The sequence below is a fragment of the Oryctolagus cuniculus genome, chromosome 16 (genome assembly GCF_051225735.1).
Source record: "Oryctolagus cuniculus isolate XC-2025 breed Fujian yellow rabbit chromosome 16, ASM5122573v1, whole genome shotgun sequence".
Lineage (NCBI taxonomy): Eukaryota > Metazoa > Chordata > Mammalia > Lagomorpha > Leporidae > Oryctolagus > Oryctolagus cuniculus.
This window is the reverse complement of record NC_142882.1, coordinates 24693263-24716453: the sequence shown is the minus strand read 5'-3', so window position 1 is coordinate 24716453 and position 23191 is coordinate 24693263. Positions and strand designations below refer to the sequence as shown.

General features: G+C 40.2%; 1 protein-coding gene across 1 annotated transcript in view; it reads left to right on the top strand.

Annotated features, from left to right (window-relative positions):
• LOC149121610 (uncharacterized) overlaps nt 1–22431 on the top strand; it is a 31391-nt gene extending 8960 nt beyond the window's left edge. Inside the window, exons 2-4 of the mRNA XM_089316565.1 lie at nt 15061–15187; nt 15431–15523; nt 18587–22431. Coding sequence (XP_089172691.1) covers nt 15061–15187; nt 15431–15523; nt 18587–20796 — 2430 coding nt within the window. The 3' untranslated portion in view covers nt 20797–22431. The remainder of the gene's footprint in view (nt 1–15060; nt 15188–15430; nt 15524–18586) is intronic.
• The last annotated feature ends 760 nt before the right edge of the window (nt 22432–23191 follow it).

The window sequence follows — 23191 nt, the reverse complement described above, 5'->3', positions numbered from 1 at the left end:
CCTCTCAAATAAATAAAATGTGAAAAAATAAGATATAGAAAAGTACTGTAATTCAATGCAATAGAACACTCCTAAATATGCAGTTAGCATTAAATTTTTGTTGAGAAAGGGATGAGATTGGCTTTATGTGTGTCTTGCTTAGAGCAGAATTTTTATGACTAATGATAGGATTAAGAGTCAAAGGTCTGTACTAGTTGATAGAATTAAAAAGGCGAGAATATTCCAACATGGGAAGTGGGATACACAGCAGACTCATAGAATGGCGGATGTCCTAAACAGCACTCTGGCCTCAGAATCAGCCCTTAAGGCATTCAGATATGGCTGAAAAGCCTGTGAGAGTATTTCAGGCATGGAAAGCCAAGACACTCTGTCAAAAAAAAAAAAATGAAAGATCTCCACGAGTGAGATCCCATTTGAAAGAACAGGTCATCAAAGAAGGAGGTACTTTTCTCTGAAGGGAGGAGAGAACTTCCACTTTGACTATGATCTTGTCTAAATATGATCAGAGTCAGTGAACTCAAAAGGCTTCCATAGCCTTGGCAACTCATGACTAGAGCCTAGGGTGATTACTGATGCCATAAACAAGAGTGTCAAATTGTTAAGTCAACAACAGGAGTCACTGTGCACTTACTCCTCATGTAGGATCTCTGTCCTTAGTGTGCTGTACATTGAGATTTAATGCTATAACTAGTACTCAAACAGTATTTTTCACTTTGTGTTTCTATGTGGGTGCAAACGGTTGAAATATTTACTTAATATATGCTAAACTGATATTCTGTATATAAAGAGAATCAAAAATGAATCTTGATGTGAATGGAAGGGGAGAGGGAGCGGGGGATGGGAGGGTTGTGGGTGGGAGGGAAGATATGGGGGGAAGCCATTGTAATCCTTTGGAAATTTATATTCATTATATAAAAGTTAAAAAAATAAATAAAAAAAGAAATGAAAATGTCCTTAAGACAGTAAAAGTCATCATGACTGAGCACTGAGGAATCTATTGAAATGATTACATTTTAAAAGATTTATTTATATATTTGAAAAGTAGTGTTAGAGTGAGAAAGGGAGAGACTAATCTCTCTGCTTTGTTCTCCTCCAGAATGGCTACAATGACTGGGGCTAGACCAGGCTGATCTCATAAGATAGGAGCTTCTTCCAGATATCACATGGGTTCAGGGGCCCAAGCATTTGGGCAAGCCTTTGCTGCTTTCCCAGACACATTAGCAGGGAGCTGGATAAGTTTGGATCATCAATATCTATGACATCTTCCTTGCAGTACAAGGATATAGAACCCATCTGGCACAATTAGCATCCTATTTATGTATGGGCCAACTATAACAGCTTCCAACTCTCAACACATGGACTAGATGGGTTCTGAGATATTGTGTTATAATAGATATTAATCCATAACTCTTGGTTTAAGCTTTTGTTAGCAGATAATGGCTGTGACTACTTTGGGTCTCTGCTTTGTCACCAGTGAAGGCATTCCGATTAACAGTAATGAGATCAACAGTCAGCAGAATGGTGTCCAGCTGAACTTAAATGGTTTTTCTATTTTATTGTTAGAATAGTGACCTCCTGCAGTACCCTGGCATCTCGATGTAGACAGTAGACATTGGAAGCCATCCCCTTTGCCAAATGCAGTATGTCAAGTTTGGGTCCATCATATATTAAGGAGGCCATAGTAGCCATTCTCTTGTTTTACTGTTCTATATCCATGGCCAAAGTCCTACTAGACAACAAGGTTTGGAGAATCACAGGCTCAAGGTGTGTAGGTGACTGTTTTTCCAGTAGAGCACAGTTAATAGCCATCTAATTTAATTTTACTGGCACATAGCAAGGTTCCAAGAGAGGCTATTCCTTGCATCACAGCCCTTGAGAAGTAATGGATATCATAACTGATCCAAAGAATTTAGAAGGCATATGAGCTCCACAAGTGAAGAAGTCACTGAGAGCACTAATGAGAGTGCCTACAGAATTCAATTTGACTGATTTTAGTACTTTTCATTGGAAGGGGGGCCATATAAGCTGGGCTGATTTGTAGCATCCATGACAAATAATTTTTTAAAGGAGGCATGCATTGCACCAAAACCCAGGAAGGACTAAAAGGCATTAGCATTGTATGTTCTTCAAAGGCATGTCAAATAGTCTCATTCAGGGAGGAAGTCATCAATGTGATGACTTCTTGCTCTCCTGATAAAAGCTGGGTACAGTTAAATTCTTTGCAAAGATTATGTTTGATGGAAAAGTCAATGAAATGCTCATGTATACCCTAGAAAAAGTATCTTTTCAAAGTGAAGGCAAACTAGACTGAGGAGCTGTTGGAAAAGCTTTGAGCAAAACACATTTTCCACTTTTGTAATAATTAAGACAGGTCCTGAAATCTGGTATTGTGATGTCTCCAGCTTTGTTTTTGTTGTACAAGATTGCTTTAGGTATTCAAGGTCTCCTGTGTCTCCATTTGAATTTCAGCATAATTTTTTCCAAATCTGAGAAGAATGTCTTCAGTATTTTGATTGGTATTGCATTGAATCTATAAATTGCTTTCAGAAGTATGGACATTTTGATGATATTAATTCTTCCAATCCATGAGCATGGAAGATTTTTCCATTTTTTGGTATCCTCTTCTATTTGTTCCTGTAAGGTTTTGTAATTCTCATCGTAGAGATCTTTAATGTCCTTGGTTAAGTTTATTCCAAGGTATTTGATTGTTTTTGTGGCTATTTTGAATGGGATTGATCTTACCAGTTCATTCTCAGCTGTGGCATTGCCTGTGTATACAAAGGCTGTTGATTTCTGTGCATTGATTTTATATCATGCTACTTTGCCAAACTTTTCTATGAGTTCCAATAGTCTCTCAGTAGAGTTCTTTGGATCCCCTTAATAAAGAACCATATCATCTGCAAAGAGGGATAGTTTGACTTCTTCCTTCCCAATTTGTATCCATTTAATTACTTTTTCTTGCCTAATGGCTCTGGCTAAAACTTTCAAACTATATTGACTAGCAGTGGTGAGAGTGGGCATCACTGTCTGGTGCCAGATCTCAGTGGAAATGCTTTCAACTTTTCCCCATTCAATAGGATGCTGGCCATGGGTTTTTCATAAAATGCTTTGATTGTATTGAGGAATGTTCCTCATATAACCAGTTTGTTTGGAGTTTTCATCATGAAAGGGTATTGTATTTATCGAATGCTTACTCTGCATCTTTTGAGATAATCGTATGGTTTTTCTTCTGCAATCTGTTAATGTGGTGTATCACACTTATTGATTTGCAAACACTGAATCATCCCTGCATACCAGGGATGAATCCCACCTGGTGTGGGTGGATGATCTTTCTGATGTGTTGTTGCATTCTATTGGCCAGAATTTTATTGAGGATTTTTGTGTCTATGTTGATCAGGGGTATTGGTCTGTAATTGTCTTTCAGTGCTGCATCTTTTTCCGGCTTAGGAATTAAGGTGATGCTGGCTTCATAGAAAGAATTTGGGAGGATTCCCACTTTTTCTATTGTTCTAACTAGTTTGAGAAGAATTGCAGTCAGTTCTTCTTTAAATGTCTGGTAGAATTCAGCAGTGAATTCATCTGGTCCTGGGTTTTTCTTTGTTGGGAGGGCCTTTATTTCAATTTCTGTCTCAGTTATGGGTCTGTTTAGGTTTTCGATGTCTTCCTGGTTCAATTTAGGTAGGTTGCATGTGTCCAGGAATCTATCCATTTCTGATAGGTTTCCCTGTTTGCTGGCATACCAGGTCTTGTAGTAATTTCTGATGATTCTTTTTATTTCTGTGGTATCTGTTGTTACATTTCCCTTTTCATTTCTGATTTTATTGATTTGGGTCTTTTCCCTTCATTTTTAGTTAGTTGGGCCAACGAGGTGTCAATTTTGTTTATTTTTTAAAAAAACGAGCTCCTCATCGTTTGGCTGATTTTTTGTAATTTTTTTTTTTTTAGATTCAATGCTATTCATTTCCTCTCTGATTTTAATAATTTCTCTTCTCCTACTAGTTTTGGGTCTGGTTTGCTTCAGTTTTTCTAGATCCTGGAGATGCATTGAAAGCTCATTTATTTGGTTCCTTTCCAATTTCTTGATGTAGGCACCCGTTGATATAAACTTTCCTCTTAACACTGCTTTTGCTGTATCCCATAAGTTTTGGTGTGTTGTGTTATCCTCATTTACTTCCAGAAAGTTTTTGATTTCTCTTTTGATTTCTTCTATGACCCATTGTTCATTCAGGAGCATGTTGTTCAATCTCCATGTGTTTGCATATGCTCTAGGGATTCCTGAGTTGCTAATTTCCAACTTCATACCTCTATGGTCTGAGAAGCTGCATGGTATGATTCTACTTCTTTTGAATTTGCTGAGACTTGCTTTATGGCCTAGTATGTGGTCAGTCCTAGAGTAGGTTCCATGCACTGCTGAGAAAAATGTATATTCTGGAACTGTAAGATGAAAAGTTCTGTAGATATCTGTTAGATCCACTTGGGCTATAGTGCCAATTAAATATGCTGTTTCCTTTTTGATCTTCTGTACAGTTTATCTGTCTATTTCTGAGAGTGGAGTATTTTTTTATCTTTTATTTAATGAATATAAATTTCCAAAGTACGACTTATGGATTACAATGGCTTCCCCCCCATACCGTCCCTCCCACCCACAAACCTCCCCTTTCCCACTCCCTCTCCCCTTCCATTCACATCAAAATTCATTTTTGATTATCTTAATAGACAGAAGATCAGCTTAGTATACATTAAGTAAGGATTTCAACAGTTTGCTCCCACACAGAAACATAAATTGAAAAATCATAGATGAGTTTTTTTTTTAAATGATGATGAAATCAGATCAGACCTATTGTCATGTTTAATCCCAGTGAGAGTCAAGTTGGGAATTGATAATTTCTTTTTTTTTATAGAAGATCAGTTTAGTATACATTAAGTAAAGATTTCAACCATTTGCACGCCCATAGAAACACAAAGTGAAATATATTGTTTGAGTACTCGTTATAGCATTAAATCTCAATGCACAGCACATTAAGGACAGAGATCGTACATGAGGAGTAAGTGCACAGTGACTCCTGTTGTTGACTTTACCAATTGACACTCCTGTCTATGGCATCAGTAATCTCCCTATGCACCAGTCATGAGTTTCCAAGGATATGGAAGCCCCTTGAGTTCTCCGACTCTTATCTTGTTTAGACAAGGTCATAGTCAAAGTGGAGGTTCTCTCCTCCCTTCAGAGAAAGGCACCTCCCTCTTTGAAGACCTGTTCTTTCCACTGGGATCTCACTCGCAGAGATCTTTTTGCCAGAGTGTCTTGGCTTTCCATGCCTGAAGTACTCTCATGGGCTTTTCAGCCAGATCCGAATGGCTTTAGGGCTGATTCTGAGGCCAGAGTGCTATTTAGGACATCTGCCATTCTATGAGTCTGCTGAGTATCTCACTTCCCATGTTGGATCACTCTCCCCTTTATTTATTCCATCAGTTAGTGTTAGCAGGTACTAGACTTGTTTATGTGGTCCCTTTGACTCTTAGTCCTTTCATTATGATCAATTGTGAACTAAAATTGATCACTTGGAATAGTGAGATGGCATTGGTACATGCCACCTTGATGGGATTGAATTGGAATCCCCTGGTATATTTCTAACTCTACCAATTGGGGCAAGTCAGCTTGAGCATGTCCCAAATTATGCATCTCTTCCCTCTCTTATTCCCACTCTTATGTTTAACAGGGATCACATTTCAGTTAATTTTCAACACTTAAGAATAACTGTGTGATAATTACAGAATTAAACCAGTCATATTAAGTAGAACAGACAAAAAAAATACTAAGAGGGATAATGTATTAAGTTGTTCATTAACAGTCAGGGCTATGCTGAACAATTAAGTCTGCGTTTCCTTTTTGATCTTCTGTACAGTTTATCTGTCTATTTCTGAGAGTGGAGTATTGAAGTCCCCCATACTATTGTATTGGGGTCTAAGTCTCCCTTTAAGTCCCATAACAAATTTTTAAATAAACCAGTACCCTGTAATAAGGTGCATACACATTTATAATAGTTACATCTTCCTGTTGAATTGATCTGTTATCATTTTATAAAGCCCCTCTTTGTCTCTCTTAACAGTTTTTTGTTAAAGTTTATTTTATCTGATATTACAATGGCTACACCAGCTCTTTTTTCATTTCTGTTAGCATGGAATATCTTTTTCAAACCTTCCACTTTCAATCTGCATGCATCTTTGTTGGAAAGATGTGTTTCTTTTAAGCAGTAAATAGATGGGTTTTATTCCTTAATCCACTCAGCCAGTCTGTCTTTTATCTGGACAGTTGAGGCCATTAACATTCAATGTGACTACTGATAAGTAGTAACTTTGCCCTGCCATTTGCCAAAGATATTTTCTAATATGTGCTTTGAACTTCCTATGATCTTTTACTGTGAGGTTTTGTTCCTTTACCTTCTTTCATATTGATGACTGTGTTTCTGTGTTTCTGTGTGTAACACAGCTTAAACATCTTTTGCAGGGCTGGATGAGTGATGACAATTTCTTTCAATTTCTGTTTGCTATGAAAGGTCTTTATTTCACCTTCATTCACAAATGAGAGCTTTGCAGGATGTAATATTCTGGGGTGGCAGTTTTTCTCTCTTAGTACTTGGGCTATATCTTGTCATTCCCTGCTATGCTGTAGGGTTTCTGATGAGAAGTCTGCTGTGAGTCTAATTGGAGATCCTCTGAGAGTAATCTGACGTTTCTCTCTTGCCCATTTTAGGATCTTTTCTTTGTATTTCACTGTGGTGAGTTTGATTACAACGTGTTGTGATGAGATCTCTTCTTGTCATATTTACTAGGAATTCTATGAGCTTCCTGTGCTAGGATGTCTCTGTTCTCCAAACCCTGGAAGTTTTCTGCTAGTATCTCACTGAAAAGGCCTTCTAATCCTTTCTCTCTCTCCATGCCTTCAGGAACTCCTAGAACGCGAATTTTTTTTTTTTAAATAGTATTCTGTAGATTCCCAACAATATTTGTTAGATTTCTAATTTCCTCTTCTTTTCTTTGGTTTGACTGTATACTTTCTTGTGCTCTGTCTTTGAAGTCTGAAATTTTCTCTTCTGCTTCACTCATTCTGCTTTTAAGGCTCTCTAATATGTTTGTCATTTGATGTATTGAATTGTTCATTTCATTATGATTTCTCATCACTATCACAGTTTCATGTTCTACTAGTTTTTCATTTCATTTTGATTCCTCCTTAAGATTTCATTTTCATGAGAGAGAAAATGTCCATTAAGGATTTCTGAAGTTCAAGAATTTGTTTTTGAGAACTTCTAAATGTTGTTTTCATAAATTTTTTGAATCCGTATCTTGCGTTTCTTCTATCTCATCATCTTCACAATCTTGAATTGGGGTGTCTTGTTCATTTGGGGGTGTTATGATGTCTTCTTTTTTCTTCTTTCCTCAGTTTCTTCATTCATTGCTTGGCATTGTGAAGATATTCTTTGGTTTCTCTCTCTATTTTTTTTTTTTTTTTGCTTTGGTGGTTTTTCTCTTATACATTGACTCTAGATTAAGTGGACTGTCTGCTTTTGATGGATCCTTAGAGGCTTGTGATGGGTGTGGCCACAGAGCTCTGTTCGGTTCTTCAGGGTTAATGGTGACACACCCAGGTTAGGCATGCTAGATATTCTCTTTCTCTCTCTTTTTTTTTAATTCAGAAGGGAATTAATTCCACACAGCTGAGTGTAATTGGAGGCAGTCATTGTCTGAGCTCTGGCCCCTGTGGGTATAATATTTGTCTGCTCTGTCACAAGGACCACCCAAAGGATCTGTGCAGTCCTCAGTGTAAGCTCACATTTGCCTGCAATCTCTCATAAGGTTGCCAAGTTTACCAAGTTTGTGGCATCTCCCGAGAGTACTCACGTCTCAGGCACTCCATGAGTTCTCTCACACACCCTCATCTTTGTTATTATTTTTCACAGTCTCAGTTCATAAGCTCCACACATTCACTAGGTCCTAACCTCCTGTTATTTCTCCCCACCAGAGTCAGGTTTTTCTGTTTGGCTTAGGGCAGGCACAGCCCTGAGGTGGCATAGCTTTTATGTATATCCAGAATGGTGCCTGCTCTTTGTCTTGCTCACCTTTGTAAGGTGAGTGAGAAAAAGAATTGTGTCCATACTGGTCCATTTTATTTTATTTTACTTTATTTTATTTATTTTTCTCTCTCCTCTAGTTAGACTGGTGGACTTTCCCCCATGGGGCTTCAAACCTCATTCCCTCTAGGCTCTTCCTGCTGCTTCCCCACCAGTGTCTCAGGCTACTGAGGTTTCACCTCACCTCCCTTTCCAGAGCTGGTGCATAGACTTGGCAGCTGGGGTCCTGAGCCGTGGGCACCTGTGTCCTCCACATAGGTTCACCATGTCCTACTACTTCTGGAAGAGTTTCCTCTGAGTTTTTCCTGTAACTCTTCCCTGAAACTACAGTATCTCCACTTTTATTAAACTATCTTTTCCTGGATTATCAGTGTGCTCCCTCCCTATTCCACCATCTTGGAGGACTCCTTCCCCCTGTATTCTAATATTCCTCCCTGGTAGCTCAAGGAAGTTTTGCCAGGATCTTTGTAAAAAAGATGAAACATATTGTATTTCAGGAGAAAAGTGCTTTGTGTAGTGTCACATGATTTGTAAATACCTGGCACCCTAACTTCTGTCTAATGTTCTCCACTTTGCCACACTTAATTAAAAAACATTTATTTTTCAGATCCATTTCAGAAATTGTCACCAGTTCACATAGTATTGCTTTAGAAAATTTTCCTGAGCATGTCTTCCCTTTTGCTACTAATGCTATGTTTGGAGTGTGTGACTTCAAAAAGCATATCATGAGGCCGGTGCTGTGGCACAGTGGGATAATGCCCTGTCCTGAAGCACCGACATCCCATATGGGTATGGGCTCAAGGCTTGGATGTTCCACTTCTGCTATGGCCTGGGAAAGCAGTAGAATATGGCTGAAGTACTTGGGTCCTTGCACTCATGTGGGAGACCTGGAAGAAGCTCCTGGCTTTGGATTGGTTCAGCTCCAGCCACTGCAGCCATTTGCAGAGTGAGTCATTGGATGGGAGACCTCTCTCTCTCTCTCTCTCTCTGTGCCTCTCCTCTCTCTGTGTAACTTTGACTTTCAAATAAATAAATAAATCTTTAAAAAAAACAAAAAGCATATCATAAAAATTTTCCCCCTTTCAGTTATTTCTTCTTGAACAATATGCAGTATACATGCAGCTACAGAAAACTACTCTGAACCTTTATCCTGCTTTCTGAAATAGTAAAATTATATTAAACTAAATTTCATGCAATAATAAGCTTATTAAAATATAAACCAAAAGAACACAATGACCATATATAAGCCGAAATGTGAAGCACAACCATATGATCTCCAGATAATTTATTTGTATGAATCCCAGGAATTTTTTTTTTAGTGTCAGCAGCTTTCCTAAGTTCTAACTGATAGACAAAGATCGTGTTTATAGGAGCTTTTTTCTAAGCTTTTAAAAAATTTATTTGAAAATATTGTGTATAGAGGAGAGACCCAGAGAGATCTTCCTTCTGCTTTTTCACGTCAGAGATGGCCTCATTGAGCAGGGCTGGGACAGAATGAGGCCAGGAACCAAGATCTTCATCTGGATTTCCCACATTGGTAGCATTTGCCCAAGTATTTGGATCATCTTTCATTGCTTTGCTCAGGCCATCAGCAGGAAGCTAGATCAAAAGCAGAACAGCCAGAACATGAACCTGTGCTCATATGAGGGGCTTGCATTGCAGACAGCAGGTTTACTTGCTATGTGACAATGCTGGCCTTGTTTTAATGCAACTTCTAAATGAAATTTTGAAGTTGTATGCATTGTAGTTTGCATGTAATTCAACTTTCTGCCATACTTACTGATATGTATCAGCATTTGAAGTAAGACAAATCAGAAAACACAATGGCTTAACAAATAGCCATTTGATTTGCAGTTCTTTTATTTATTTATTTTTTGACAGGCAGAGTGGACAGTGAGAGAGAGAGAGAGAGAAATTCTGTTGGTTCACTCCCCAGTGGCTGCTGCGGCAGGTGTGCTGTGGCCCTCTTAGTATTTTTTTTGTTTGTTCTACTTAATACTTTTGGTTGAATACTGTAATCAATACACAATTCTTCTTAAGTGCTGAAACTTAACTGAAAAGTGATCGCTGTTAAATATAAGAGTGGGAATAAGAGAGGGAAGAGATGTGCAATTCGGGACATGCTCAAGCTGACTTACCTCAAACAGTAGAGTTAGAAACAAACCAGGGGATTCGAATTCAATCCCATCGAAGTGGCATGTACCAATGCCATTTCACTAGTCCCAGTGATCAATTTCTGTTCACAATTGATCGTAATGGTAGGACTAAGAACCAAAGGGATCACATAAACAAGAATAGTGTCTGCAAATACTAGCTGACACTGCAAATACTAGCTGATAGAATCAAAAAGGGAGAGAATGATCCAACATGGGAAGTGAGATACACAGCAGACCCATAGAATGGCAAATGTCCTAACAGCACTCTGGCTTCATAATCAGCCCTTAAGGCATGCGGATCTGGCTGAAATGCCCATGAGAGTATTTCAGGCATGGAAAGTCAAGACACTCTGGAGGGGAAAAAAAAACCTAAATGAAAGATCTCCACGAGTGAGATCCCAGTGGAAAGAATGGGTCACCATCTTCTACTGTTTTCCCAGGCCATAGCAAAGAGCTGGATCGGAAGTGGAGCAGCCGAATCTTGAACTGACACCCATATGGGATGCTGGCACTGCAGGTGGTGGCCTTACCTGGTATGCCACAGAACCAGCACCAGAAATAGACAATTTCTAAAGTATTGGCCTTTTCAGATTTTCTTTTTCTGACTGTTGTTATCTTCTGAAAAACCCTGGGGCCTGCCTGTTGAAGAGATAGTATGTAGGCTGGCGTTGCAGCTCACTAGGCTAATCCTCCACTTGTGGCACCAGTACTCCAGGTTCTAGTCCCAGTTGGGGTGCTGGTTCTGTTCTGGTTGCTCCTCTTCCAGTCCAGCTCTCTGCTGTGGCCTGGGAAGGCAGTGGAGGATGACCCAAGTGCTTGGGCCCCTGCACACACATGGGAGATCAGGAGGAAGCATGTGGCCCTGGCTTTGGATTGGCACAGCATGCTAGCCATAGTGGCCATTTAGGGATGAACCAACAGAAGGAAGACCTTTCTCTCTCACTAACTCTGCCTGTCAAAAAAAATGATAATATGTAGCCAAGATTCACCACAAACCCAAGACACTTAAGTGAAGCCTCAATAAGTTCTCCAAGTGACTAAACTCTCATTTCTGCTCCTGGAGTGATCACAGGAACTGCCCAGCTGAGTGCAGCCCATAACATGGGGTCAGAACTGCAAATCAGGGCCGGCACCATGGCTCAATAGGCTAATCCTCTGCCTGAGGTGCTGGCACCCCTGGTTCTAGTCCAGGTTGGGGTGCCAGATTCTGTCCCAGTTGCTCCTCTTCCAGTCCAGCTCTCTGCTGTGGCCCAGGAGTGCAGTGGAGAATGGCCCAAGACCTTGAGCCCTGCACCCGCATGGGAGGCCAGGAGAAGCACTTGGTTCCTGGCTTCAGATCAGCACAGTGCGCCAGCCCAGCCCTCATCCTGACTGTTGATAAGCAGCTTAATATGTTATCCCTCTTATTCTTTATTCATTCTATCATATTCTTTTTTCCCACTGTTCAGTGCAGAAGGAAACCAGAGGGTTTTTTTAAAGTTTCATTTATTTATTGAAAGAGTTGCAGTGAGAGAGAGAGAAAGAAAGCCTTCTATCTGCTGTCTCACCCTCCAAATTACTGCAAAGGCCAAAAGCTGAGCTGATCCAAAGCCAAGACCCAAGAGCTTCTGGGTCTCCCATGCAGGTGTAGTGGCCCAAGGACTTGGACCATGTTCCACTGCTTTGTCAGGACATAGCCGGGAGCTAGATTGTACATTCAGCAGGAAGGATTTGAACCAGCCCCCATATGGAATGCTGGCACTGCAGGCAGCAACTTTACCCGTTATGCCACAGCGTTGGCCTCCCGAGTTTTCTTTGAACTCCTGCCATTCACCTTCTCTCCCAGGTATGATTCTAGGCCCTCCACATGATTCTAGGAGGAAGGAAAATTAATATATCACTTGTAAGTGTTTTTTCTTCTCAAATTATTCCCCAGCTTGGCAGTACTCATTTTAGGTGTTTAATGCTAGTTTTTTTTTTTTTAGATTTTTTTTATTTGTTTGAAAGTCAGAGTTACAGAGAAGCAGAGGGAGAGAGAGAGTCTTCCATCCACTGGTTCACCCCCCAGTTTGCCACAATGGCCGAAGTTGCACTGATCCAAAGCTAGAAGTGAAGAGCTTCTTCTGGGTGTCCCACATGGGTACAGGGTCCCAAGGATTTAGGTCATCTTCTACTGCTTTTCCAGGCCGTTGCAGAGAGCTGGATTGGAAGCAAAGCCACTGGGACTTGAACTGGCACCAATATGGGATGCCAGCATTGCAGATAGTGGCTTTACCTGCTATGCCACAGTGCTGGTCCCAGTATACTAGTTAATTAAAATGGAAAAATACAGGGCTGGCTCTGTGGCTCAGTGGATTAACACCCTGGTCTGAAGTATCGGCATCCCATATGGGCAACAGTTTGCAATCGGCTGCCCCACTTCTGCTCCAGCTCTCTACTATGGCCTGGGAAAGCAGTGGAAGATGGCCCAGGTCCTTGTGCCCCTTCACCCATGTGGGAGACCCAGAGGAAGCTCCTGGTTCCTGGCTTCAGATTGGTGCAGCTCCAGCCACTGCAGCCAATTGGGGACTGAACCAGCAGATGGAAGACCCACCCCTCTCTCTGTAACTCTTCCTTTCAAATAAATAAATAAATCTTTAAAAATTTTTAAAATAGAAAAATAGAAAAATAGACATAAAATTTGTTCTCATGAAATATGCAGAAATGAATGATGAATTTGGCATGACTGTGAAACATTACCATCATCTTTAATAATGCAGTTTGGTCTCTTGTTTTTCTGTTGCTATAGCAAAATATATATTTGTTACACGAATTGAGTTGAAACTAAGCACAATATGCTACATTTTGGGGGTCATGTGGTCTGAATCAGTCTTTATTGTCACATAGATGATGTACTGAGGAGTGTTTTAGTGCTATCTATGAAGTTAACACTTAGCATTCTGCAAGAGGAAGAGTTACCGAGTGCTAAAGCACAAATCAGTTAAGTTTGTTTTTGAATTTTTAGAGTAATGGAGTCCTTAATATCTTTGAGAAGCTTAATTGGATTTGGGAATAGGATAAGGAATGTGTGGAGAAGAGAATCTACTAGAGGCTCATTTATTTTTTAAGATTATTTAGTTGAAAGGCAGACTTACAGAGATTGGGAGAGACAGGGAGACAAAAGGAGATATCTTCTATCTACTGTTTCCTTCCCCTAATGCCTGCAATGGCTGGGACTGGACCAGGCCAAAGCCAGCAGCCTGGAACTCCATCTAGGTCTCCCATATTGGTGGAAGGGTCCAAATACTCAGGCCATTTTCACTTCTCTTTCAGTCAGATTAGCAGGGAACTGGATTGGAAGTGGAGCAGCCAGGACTCAAATCCTCTGTTTACATGGGATGCCAGCAGTGATGGTGGAGGCTTAGGCTGCTGCATCACAATTCTGGTGACTATTGCAGGTTCTTAAACAAATCTCTAAGCATTTTTCTCAGTGAGTCACAAGTGCAGATTGTACTGCAGACATTCCCAGGTTCTCTTTTGGGGCAAATAATTCCATTGCTTTCACCTTAATTATGTATAATGTTATTTCAAATGTTTATCATTTGAATGTTTTGGGCAAGTAATTCCATTGCTTTCTTTCTTTCTTTCTTTTTTTTTTTTTTTGACAGGCAGAGTGGACAGTGAGAGAGAGAGACAGAAAGGTCTTCCTTTTTTCCATTGGTTCACCCTTCAATGGCCGCCATGGCTGGCATGCTGTGGCAGGCGCACCACACTGATCTTAAGCAGGAGCCAGGTGCTTCTCCTGGTCTCCCATGGGGTGCAGGGCCCAAGTACTTGGGCCATCCTCCACTGCAATCCCGGGCCACAGCAGAGAGCTGGCCTGGAAGAGGGGTAACCGGGAAAGAATCCGGCATCTCGAATGGGACTAGAACCCGGTGTGCCAGCGCCGCAAGGCAGAGTATTAAGCTAGTGAGCCATGGAGCTGGCCACCATTGCTTTCACTTTAATTAGGTATAATGTTATTTCAATTGTTTATCAGTAGAAGAATCATAGACAAGGGCAAAAGCTAATTTGTATTCTTTGTCTTACCTGTATTTTCTCTCTTACTTAAAAATATTTAATAGCTTGATATTGAAAGAAGTTGATGGACTGAGAGATAGAGAGCTTTGACACATTAATTCACTCCCTAGATAACCATACCAAACATAGTTGGGGCAGGACTGAAGCCAGAATTAAGAAATGGAATCTAGGCCTCCTTCATTGGTGACATCACAACTGCTTCCCCAGGTCTGCATTATCTGTGAGCTAAAAACTGCCACTGGCATTGGAAATCAAACATAGACACTCTGAGGTGGCACCAGAAACACTAAGCTAAATGTCTGCCCTGTCTTTTAATGTATTTTTTCTCTGACATATTGGAAATGATAGGCATGGTGTTTTCCTGGAAATTATCTTCTGTTCATTCCTATCATAGTTTCACTGATGCTTTCTTGCCTTTTTTCCTCAATGCTTCTACATACTTCTCCTTAACCCTGCCCATTCATGAGTCAATATTGCCCCTCTGTTAGCCTGCTGTGCAATTCCCCTTGACAGATGTGGCCTTTGTGATTTGAACCTCCTGTTTCCCTCCAGCTTAGGCATTTCTCACAGCCTGTAGATCATGGGTTTGACTCTGTTGAATGCTTCTGTGTGGATTTCTTAACACTCAACAAGTTTAATGAGAAACCATATCCTTTCTTTTTTCCTTTGTATCCACACACAACTGTGGGTGTTTATTTTGTGACAGAATTAATATGTTGACTGGAAATGTAATATTACAGGTGATGATAGCATTTGAAGACCTGGCTGTGTACTTTACTTGGGAGGAATGGCAGAAAATGAACAATGCTCAGAAAATCCTGTACAGAGATGTGATGCTGGAGACCTACAGCAGCCTGTTCTCCTTGGGTGAGTAACACCCATCACATACCCAGTGATAATATTTTCTTGCTATTTGACAAATAAGGGAACACTTTATAATGTTTAATATTGGGCTGGTGTAGAATTTGAGTCCAGGAATGATCTGAATATCTACCCTCTAATAAAAGATTCAAATTGGAACATTTGTTGCATAGCTCCTGGACCAAGCTATAGTCCTTTAAATAACCCAAGATAGTGATTTCACAAAGTCTTACATGTTTCCATTAATAGGGCACTGCATTACCAAACCTGACTTGATCTTCAAGTTGGAGCAAGGAGCAGAGCCATGGATAGTGGAAGAATGCCTGAATCAGAGCCTTCCAGGTCAGTCTGCACATAAGAGAGAGGGAGACCAAGGCAGAAATTGTGCAGATGGTGACTGGTGCTCTTTCCATGAATTTTTCTCAAGCCTTACTCCTGATGACAGCTGGTTTTGTGCATCAGACACAGGCATTCTAGAGTATTTAGTGATACCAGTGTCTTTCTAACTTTTGTTCTTAGTGAAGATGTTCTTTGAATAAAAAAAATCCAATCATTTTCTGATGTTACTAAGGCTTTTATCTAGGTTTGATAATTCCCCAAATTCTAACTTGTCCTTCTCTAAACTTTCATACCTTTTCCTTCATGCACTTATTAGTTCCTTCAGTGCTTGTTAATTAGGCAATGTTCAGAAACTTTTTTTTTAAGATTAATGTTTCTTTTTTTTAAAAGATTTATTTATTTGAAAGTCAGAGAAGAAGGAGAGGGAGAGAGAGAGGTTTTCCATCCACTGGTTCACTTCCCAATTGGCTGTCATGGCTGGAGCTGCACTGATCCAAAGCCAGGAGCCAGGAGCTTCTTCCAGGTCTCCCACATGGGTACAGGGGTCCAAGGATGTGGGCCATTTTCTACTGCTTTCCCAGGCCATAGCAGAGTGCTGGATCAGAAGTGGATCAGCTAGGACTTGAACTGGTGCCCATAAGTGATGTTGGCACTGCAGGTGGTGGCTTTACCTGCTATGCTACAACGCTGCCCCCCCCCAGAAACTTATTTCTAACTCATTGCTCAAATTGAGTACCCACTCATGATTTTGCCCAGGAATAGAACTTTCTCAGGATGGAATCAATAAATGTGAACTCTCTCTCTGTCTTAGTCTCTTTCCTTTTTTTTCCTCTGTGCCTCTCAAATAAATAAGAAAATTATAGTTTGTTGGAAACATTTGAGGAGTGAGCCTATAGCTGGCAAACCTCTGTTCAGTCTTTATCTCTCATTCTGTGTCTCTGACTCTCAAGTAAGTAAATAAGTAAATGCTAAAATATGGTCACGGGTCCAGTGCTGTGGTGCAATGAGTTAACACCCTGGCCTGAAGTGCCAGCATCCCATATGGGCACCAGTTCAAGACCCAGTTGCTCCACTTCCAATCCACCTCTCTGCTATAACCTGGGAAAGCAGTAGAAGATGGTCCAAGTCCTTGGACCCCTGCACCCAAGGGAGACCCAGAAGAAGCTACTGGCTCCTGGCTTCAGATCAGCACAATTCTGGCCATTGAGGCCAATTGGGGAGTGAACCATTGGATGGAAGACCGTACTCTCTCTTTGCCTCTCCTCTCTCTGTGTAACTCTGACTTTCAAATATATAATCTTTCAAAAAAGATGGTCATGAGTAAGCCTCTGTGCTGTGACATCAGAAATTAGGAAGCTAGGAATGACACTGTGGTGCAGTGTGTTAAAGCTCCAGCCTGTAGCACTAGCATTGCATATGGGTGCCAGCTCAAGTCCCAGCTGGTCCTCTTCTAATCCAGCTCTCTGCTAATGCACATGAGAAAGGAGTAGAGGTTGGCCCAAGTCCTTGGCTCCCTGTACCCATGTGGGAGACAAGAAAGACACTCCTGGCTCCTAACTTCATCTTGGCCCAGTATTGGTTGTTGTGTCCATATAGGGAGTGAACCACTTCTCTCTGTCTCTACCTCTCTCTATAATTCTAGCTTTCAAATAAATAAAGTAAATCTTTGAAAAAAGAAATCATAAACTAAGCATGAATTTATATAAAACATGAAAATAAGTGATCCTAGACTAACCAAAAAAGTAATGAGATTTTGAGACCAAGGTCAAGTAGCCTCGTGGGTTTATGTTGAGTGGTTCAGATTTCTTTAAGGGTGGAGTTTGAAGTATGCTTTCTCTCCTATTTTTCAGTATCATTGAAAAATATGCAAACAAAAAGATGAGAAATGCATAGGAAATGAATCTTTCTGTGCAAATAGGAGGCAATTGATCAAAAGCCTCCAGAAATAATTCAAATTATCACACAGGAATGTTTATAGAAAGAATTTAGAGGAGGTAACCAGCACTGATGATTTCAGAATGAGCTAGAAAACACTTTTAAAGAAGATGAGCACATCCCAGTTTGCAGAAACACATTCTTCAAACTGATTGGAAGTGTTTAACCACAGTGGTATATTGTGACTATTTTCTACCTGTTGTACTTCTGAGAAGCTGAAGGTGTTGGGTGTCCTTAGGAATTTGGGGAAGCTGTCCTAGAGTAGAGACAAAGTATTTTTTCATTTGAAAAATCCCACAAATGATGTTTACCTAGGAAGATTGAATGTAAGACAATCATAGATTCCAATCATACTCCTTAAATGTTGTCTTGCTGAAAGTACAGGAACATTTCACTCTTCTCCACCTACAAGTAAGTGATCAGTAAAACTTTTTCATGTTTATATTTGAAATATCAGAGAAGCACAAAACACACAGATTTTATAAAAAATAAACTGGAGAAAAAGGACAGGGAAAAATGGTTGCTAGTTAGTGGATGAATATTTTTATTAAACATTTGTCCATTCTTTAGAATACTTTATAGTTATTTCATCTTTGTGAAAGGCAGAGTGATAGTGAGAGGAGAAAGAGAGAGAAAGAGGTCCTCTCTTAGCTCACTTCCCAGATGCCTGCAACACTTAGGTCTAATTAGTCTGAAGCCAAAACTCTAGAATTCATCTAGTCTTCCCTGGTGTCTCACAGGTTCCCATGCACATGACCCATTATCTACTTCCTCCCTGTTTACATGGGTAGAGAGCTGTACTGAAAGCAGAGTAGCCGGGGCTGAAACTGACACTGTTTTGAGATGCAGGGATCACACACATCATAGCACAAATGAAATTCTACCATCCTTGAAAAATTCTCATAGTAAAAAGAATCATGTTTCAACATTGGGAAACCTCATGGTACAATTTAATATATGAATGTATTAAGGAGAAAAGCCATATAATGGTCATAAATAAGTACCTCATACTGATTTTGTGAAAATATTATGCCACTTGGATAACAAGTGACTTCATTCCCTTTACATGAGTATGCCAGGAGAAATAGTTACATGCGATTCAGTAACATGATTGCTTTTTTCTCATTTCAGTGGTCATGAAAAGGGATGACCTGATTAGGATCAACCAGGAAAGTCATGACAAAAATCTGAATCAGGATTTTATGAAAAATAATAAGACATCAGCTCTCAAGAGAGTTGAATTAAGAAAAACACTTAGTTTAAAATCAAGCCATATTCCAACACTGATTATTAAAAAGGGAACCTATACAGGATTGAAGCCTGAGGAATACACTAAATGTCACACTGTGTATCCCCCCAGTGGGCCTGATCAACTACAGGCTGGAGAGAAATTTGATAACACCAAGATACCTGGAAATTCTCTCCAGTTCTGTGAGCCTCTTGGTCAGCATGACAATATTCATGTTATGAAGAAGCCATTTGGACCCACTGGACAAGCAAACGTCTGCACAAGAAAGATGTTTTATAAATCTGAGAGGATTCATATGGCAGAAAACTATAATAAATCAACTGTCACTTTTGGAAAAGCAACGCAAATAGAAAAAGCTAAACATGAAAATTTTAGCCTCAATATGTACCAACAAACCTACACAAGAGAGAAACTTTATAAGTACCTTAGGTATGTTGAACCTGTCATTCACCATTCACATCCTGCAATAAATCAAAGATTAAATACAAGGGAAAAACTCTACACATGTAAACCTTGTGGAAAATCAATCAGTTTTAATTCACCTTATGAATGTAATGACTGCGGAAAAGCTTTTGGACAAAAGTCAGTCCTCAGGAAACATCAGCAGATTCACACAGGGGAGAAACCTCATAAATGTAATGACTGTGGAAAAGCCTTTGGACGAAAGTCAGACCTCATCATACACCAGCGAATTCACACAGGGGAGAAACCTCATAAATGTAATGACTGTGGAAAAGAATTTGGACGAAAGTCAAACCTCATCATACATCAGCGAATTCACACAGGGGAGAAACCTCATAAATGTAATGACTGTGGAAAAGCCTTTGGACGAAAGTCATACCTCATAATGCACCAGAGAATTCACACAGGGGAGAAACCTCATAAATGTAATGACTGTGGAAAAGCCTTTGGGCAAAAGTCAAACCTCATAATGCACCAGCAAATTCACACAGGGGAGAAACCTCATAAATGTAATGACTGTGGAAAAGCCTTTGGGCAAAAGTCACACCTCATAATACACCAGCAAATTCACACAGGGGAGAAACCTCATAAATGTAATGACTGTGGGAAAGCCTTTGGACGAAAGTCAGCCCTCATCATACACCAGCGAATTCACACAGGGGAGAAACCTCATAAATGTAATGACTGTGGAAAAGCCTTTGGGCAAAAGTCAGACCTCATCATACACCAGCGAATTCACACAGGGGAGAAACCTCATAAATGTAATGACTGTGGAAAAGCCTTTGGGCAAAAGTCAGCCCTCATCATACACCAGCGAATTCACACAGGGGAGAAACCTCATAAATGTAATGACTGTGGAAAAGCCTTTGGACGAAAGTCAGCCCTCATCGTACACCAGCGACTTCACACAGGGGAGAAACCTCATAAATGTAATGACTGTGGAAAAGCCTTTGGACGAAAATCAGCCCTCCTCGTACACCAGCAAATTCACACAGGGGAGAAACCTCATAAATGTAATGACTGTGGAAAAGCCTTTGGGCAAAAGTCAGCCCTCATCATACACCAGCGAATTCACACAGGGGAGAAACCTCATAAATGTAATGACTGTGGAAAAGCCTTTGGGCAAAAGTCAGCCCTCATCATACACCAGCGAATTCACACAGGGGAGAAATCTCATGAATGTAATGACTGTGGAAAAGCCTTTGGACGAAAGTCAAACCTCATCATACACCAGCGAATTCACACAGGGGAGAAACCTCATAAATGTAATGACTGTGGAAAAGCCTTTGGGCAAAAGTCAGCCCTCATCATACACCAGCGAATTCACACAGGGGAGAAACCTCATAAATGTAATGACTGTGGAAAAGCCTTTGGACGAAAGTCAGACCTCATCATACACCAGCGAATTCACACAGGGGAGAAACCTCATAAATGTAATGACTGTGGAAAAGCCTTTGGACGAAAGTCAAACCTCATCATACATCAGCGAATTCACACAGGGGAGAAACCTCATAAATGTAATGACTGTGGAAAAGCCTTTGGACGAAAATCAGCCCTCATCAAACACCAGCAAATTCACATGGGACAGAAACCTCATGAATGTAATGACTGTGGAAAAGCCTTTGGATGATATTCAGACCTCATCATACACCAGACAATTCACACAGGGCAGAAACCTCATGAATGTAATGATTGTGGAAAAGCCTTTACAAAAAAGTCACACCTCATAAAGCACCAGAAAATTCACAAAGATGAGAAGTCCTATGAATATAATGACTATGGGAAAGCCGTTGTATGTAAGTCAGACCTCCTCATACATCAGTGAATTCACACAGGGCAGAAACCTCATAAGTGCAATGACTGTAGCAAAACCTTTTTATGACAGTCACACCTCATATCACACTAAAGAATTCACACAGGGGAGACCCATGAATGTAATGACCAGGGGAAAGCCTCTTGATATAAGTCAGTCCTTTGGAAACATCAGAGAATTCACACAGGGGAGAAACCTCATGAGTGTAATTACTGTGGAAAAGCCTTTGGACAAAAGACAAACCTCATATCATAGAAGAGAATTAACACAGGGTAGAAAACTCATGAATGGAATAACTGTGGAAAAGCATTTAGCCATAAGTCAACCCTCATCATGCATCAGAGAATTCACACAGGTCAGAAACCTTATGAATTTAATGACTGGAAAACCCTTTGGACAAAAGTCAACCCTCATAATGCACCAGAGAATGCACACAGTGTTGAAACTTCATGAGTATAATGACTGTGGAAAAACTTTTGGTTCCAACTCCAAATGCATCAGAGGATTCACCCAGGGAAATAATCTTATAAATGTAATGACTGCAGAAAAGCATTTTTCTATAAATTATACCTCATATCAAACAGAATTCACACAGGGCATAAACCTTATGAATCTAATGAGTGTGGAAAAGCCTTTAGAAATCATATGTTATAAATCATAGCTCATATCACACCAGAGACTTCACACCAGGGAGAAACTTCATGAATGCAATGACTGTAGAAAATTCCTTGGGAATAAGTCACATCTCAGAATGCATCAGAAAATTCACATGAAGAGAAACCTTTTGAACATAATGACTTGGAAAGCTTTTTCCCATAATTCAGCCCTCATTGCACATCATCTAATTCATATGGGGGAAAACACTTTGGATATAATGCATATGGAAAAGCTTTTATCCTCAAGTAACACCTCTTAAAACATCAGAATTCACATCGGGGAGAAACCTTATGAACAGAATGAGTGTTGGAAACTGCCAAAATCACACAATATAACAGCAGAGAATTTAGTACATGGTAGAAATCTTGTAATAAATGTGAGAAAGACTTTTTTCAGAAGGAATACCTCATAACACATGCAGTTCAAATGAGGGAGTGAACTTGAATATAATGAATGTGAAGGACTTTTTCCAAAATCAATATAACTATGTGACAGAGCCTTTTAATGGAAATCCCATAAGGAAGAAAGTTGGGGACCAGCGCTGTGGCACAGTAGGTTAAAGCCCTGGCCTGAAGTGCCAGCATGCCATGTGGGCACTGGTTCTGGTCCCAACTGCACCTCTTCTGATCCAGCTCTCTGCTATGGCCTGGGAAAGTAGTAGAAGATGGCCCTGCACCCAGGTGGGAAACCCAGAAGAAGCTCCTGACTCCTGGATTTGGATCTCTGTAGCTCCAGCCATTGCATCCATCTGGGGAGTGAACCAGTGGATGGAAGACCTCTTTATGCTTCCCTGTCTCTCTGTAACTATCTTTCAAATAAATAAAGTAAATCATTAAAAAATGAAGAAGTTCAGAAATATTATTAGTGTGACAAAAAGCCATTTGTCAGAAATCGATCATTATACATCAGAGAATTCACATAAGGGATTTCTTAGGAGTGTAATGAATGTGGAAGTATATTTTCATGGAATTCAGGCTTGAATAAATATGCAACTCAAAAAAGGTGATATCCTTCCAGTGCAGTAGATTTGAACAAACCATAGCCAGAAATTAGACATCAGGCTGGCACCGTAGAGCAGTAGGTTAATCCTCCCCCCACAATGCTGACATCCCATATGGGTGCCAGTTCTTATCCCAGCTGCCCCTCTTCCAGTACAGCTGTATGCTGTGGCCTGAGAAAGCAGTAGAAGATGGCCTAAGTGCTTGGGCCTCTGCACCCACATGGGAGACCAGGAAGAAGCCCCTGGCTCCTGGCTTTGGTTTAGTGCAGCTCTGGCCATTGCAGCCATTTGAGGAGTGAACCAACAGAAGGAAGACCTTTCTCTCTGTCTCTCTCACTGTCTGTAACTCTACCTGTCAAATAAATAAATAAAAATCTTAAAAAACAAGAAATTAAACATCAACAAACAAGAGAATTCAAATAGTAAAATGTCAGTTTAATGAATGTGAAAAATTCTTCTGCCATTAATCAATTCACATGAAGAGACTCAGAAATGAGAAAACATACATGCATAGGAAAGTCATGTACCATACATCATCTCTCAATGGTTACCTGA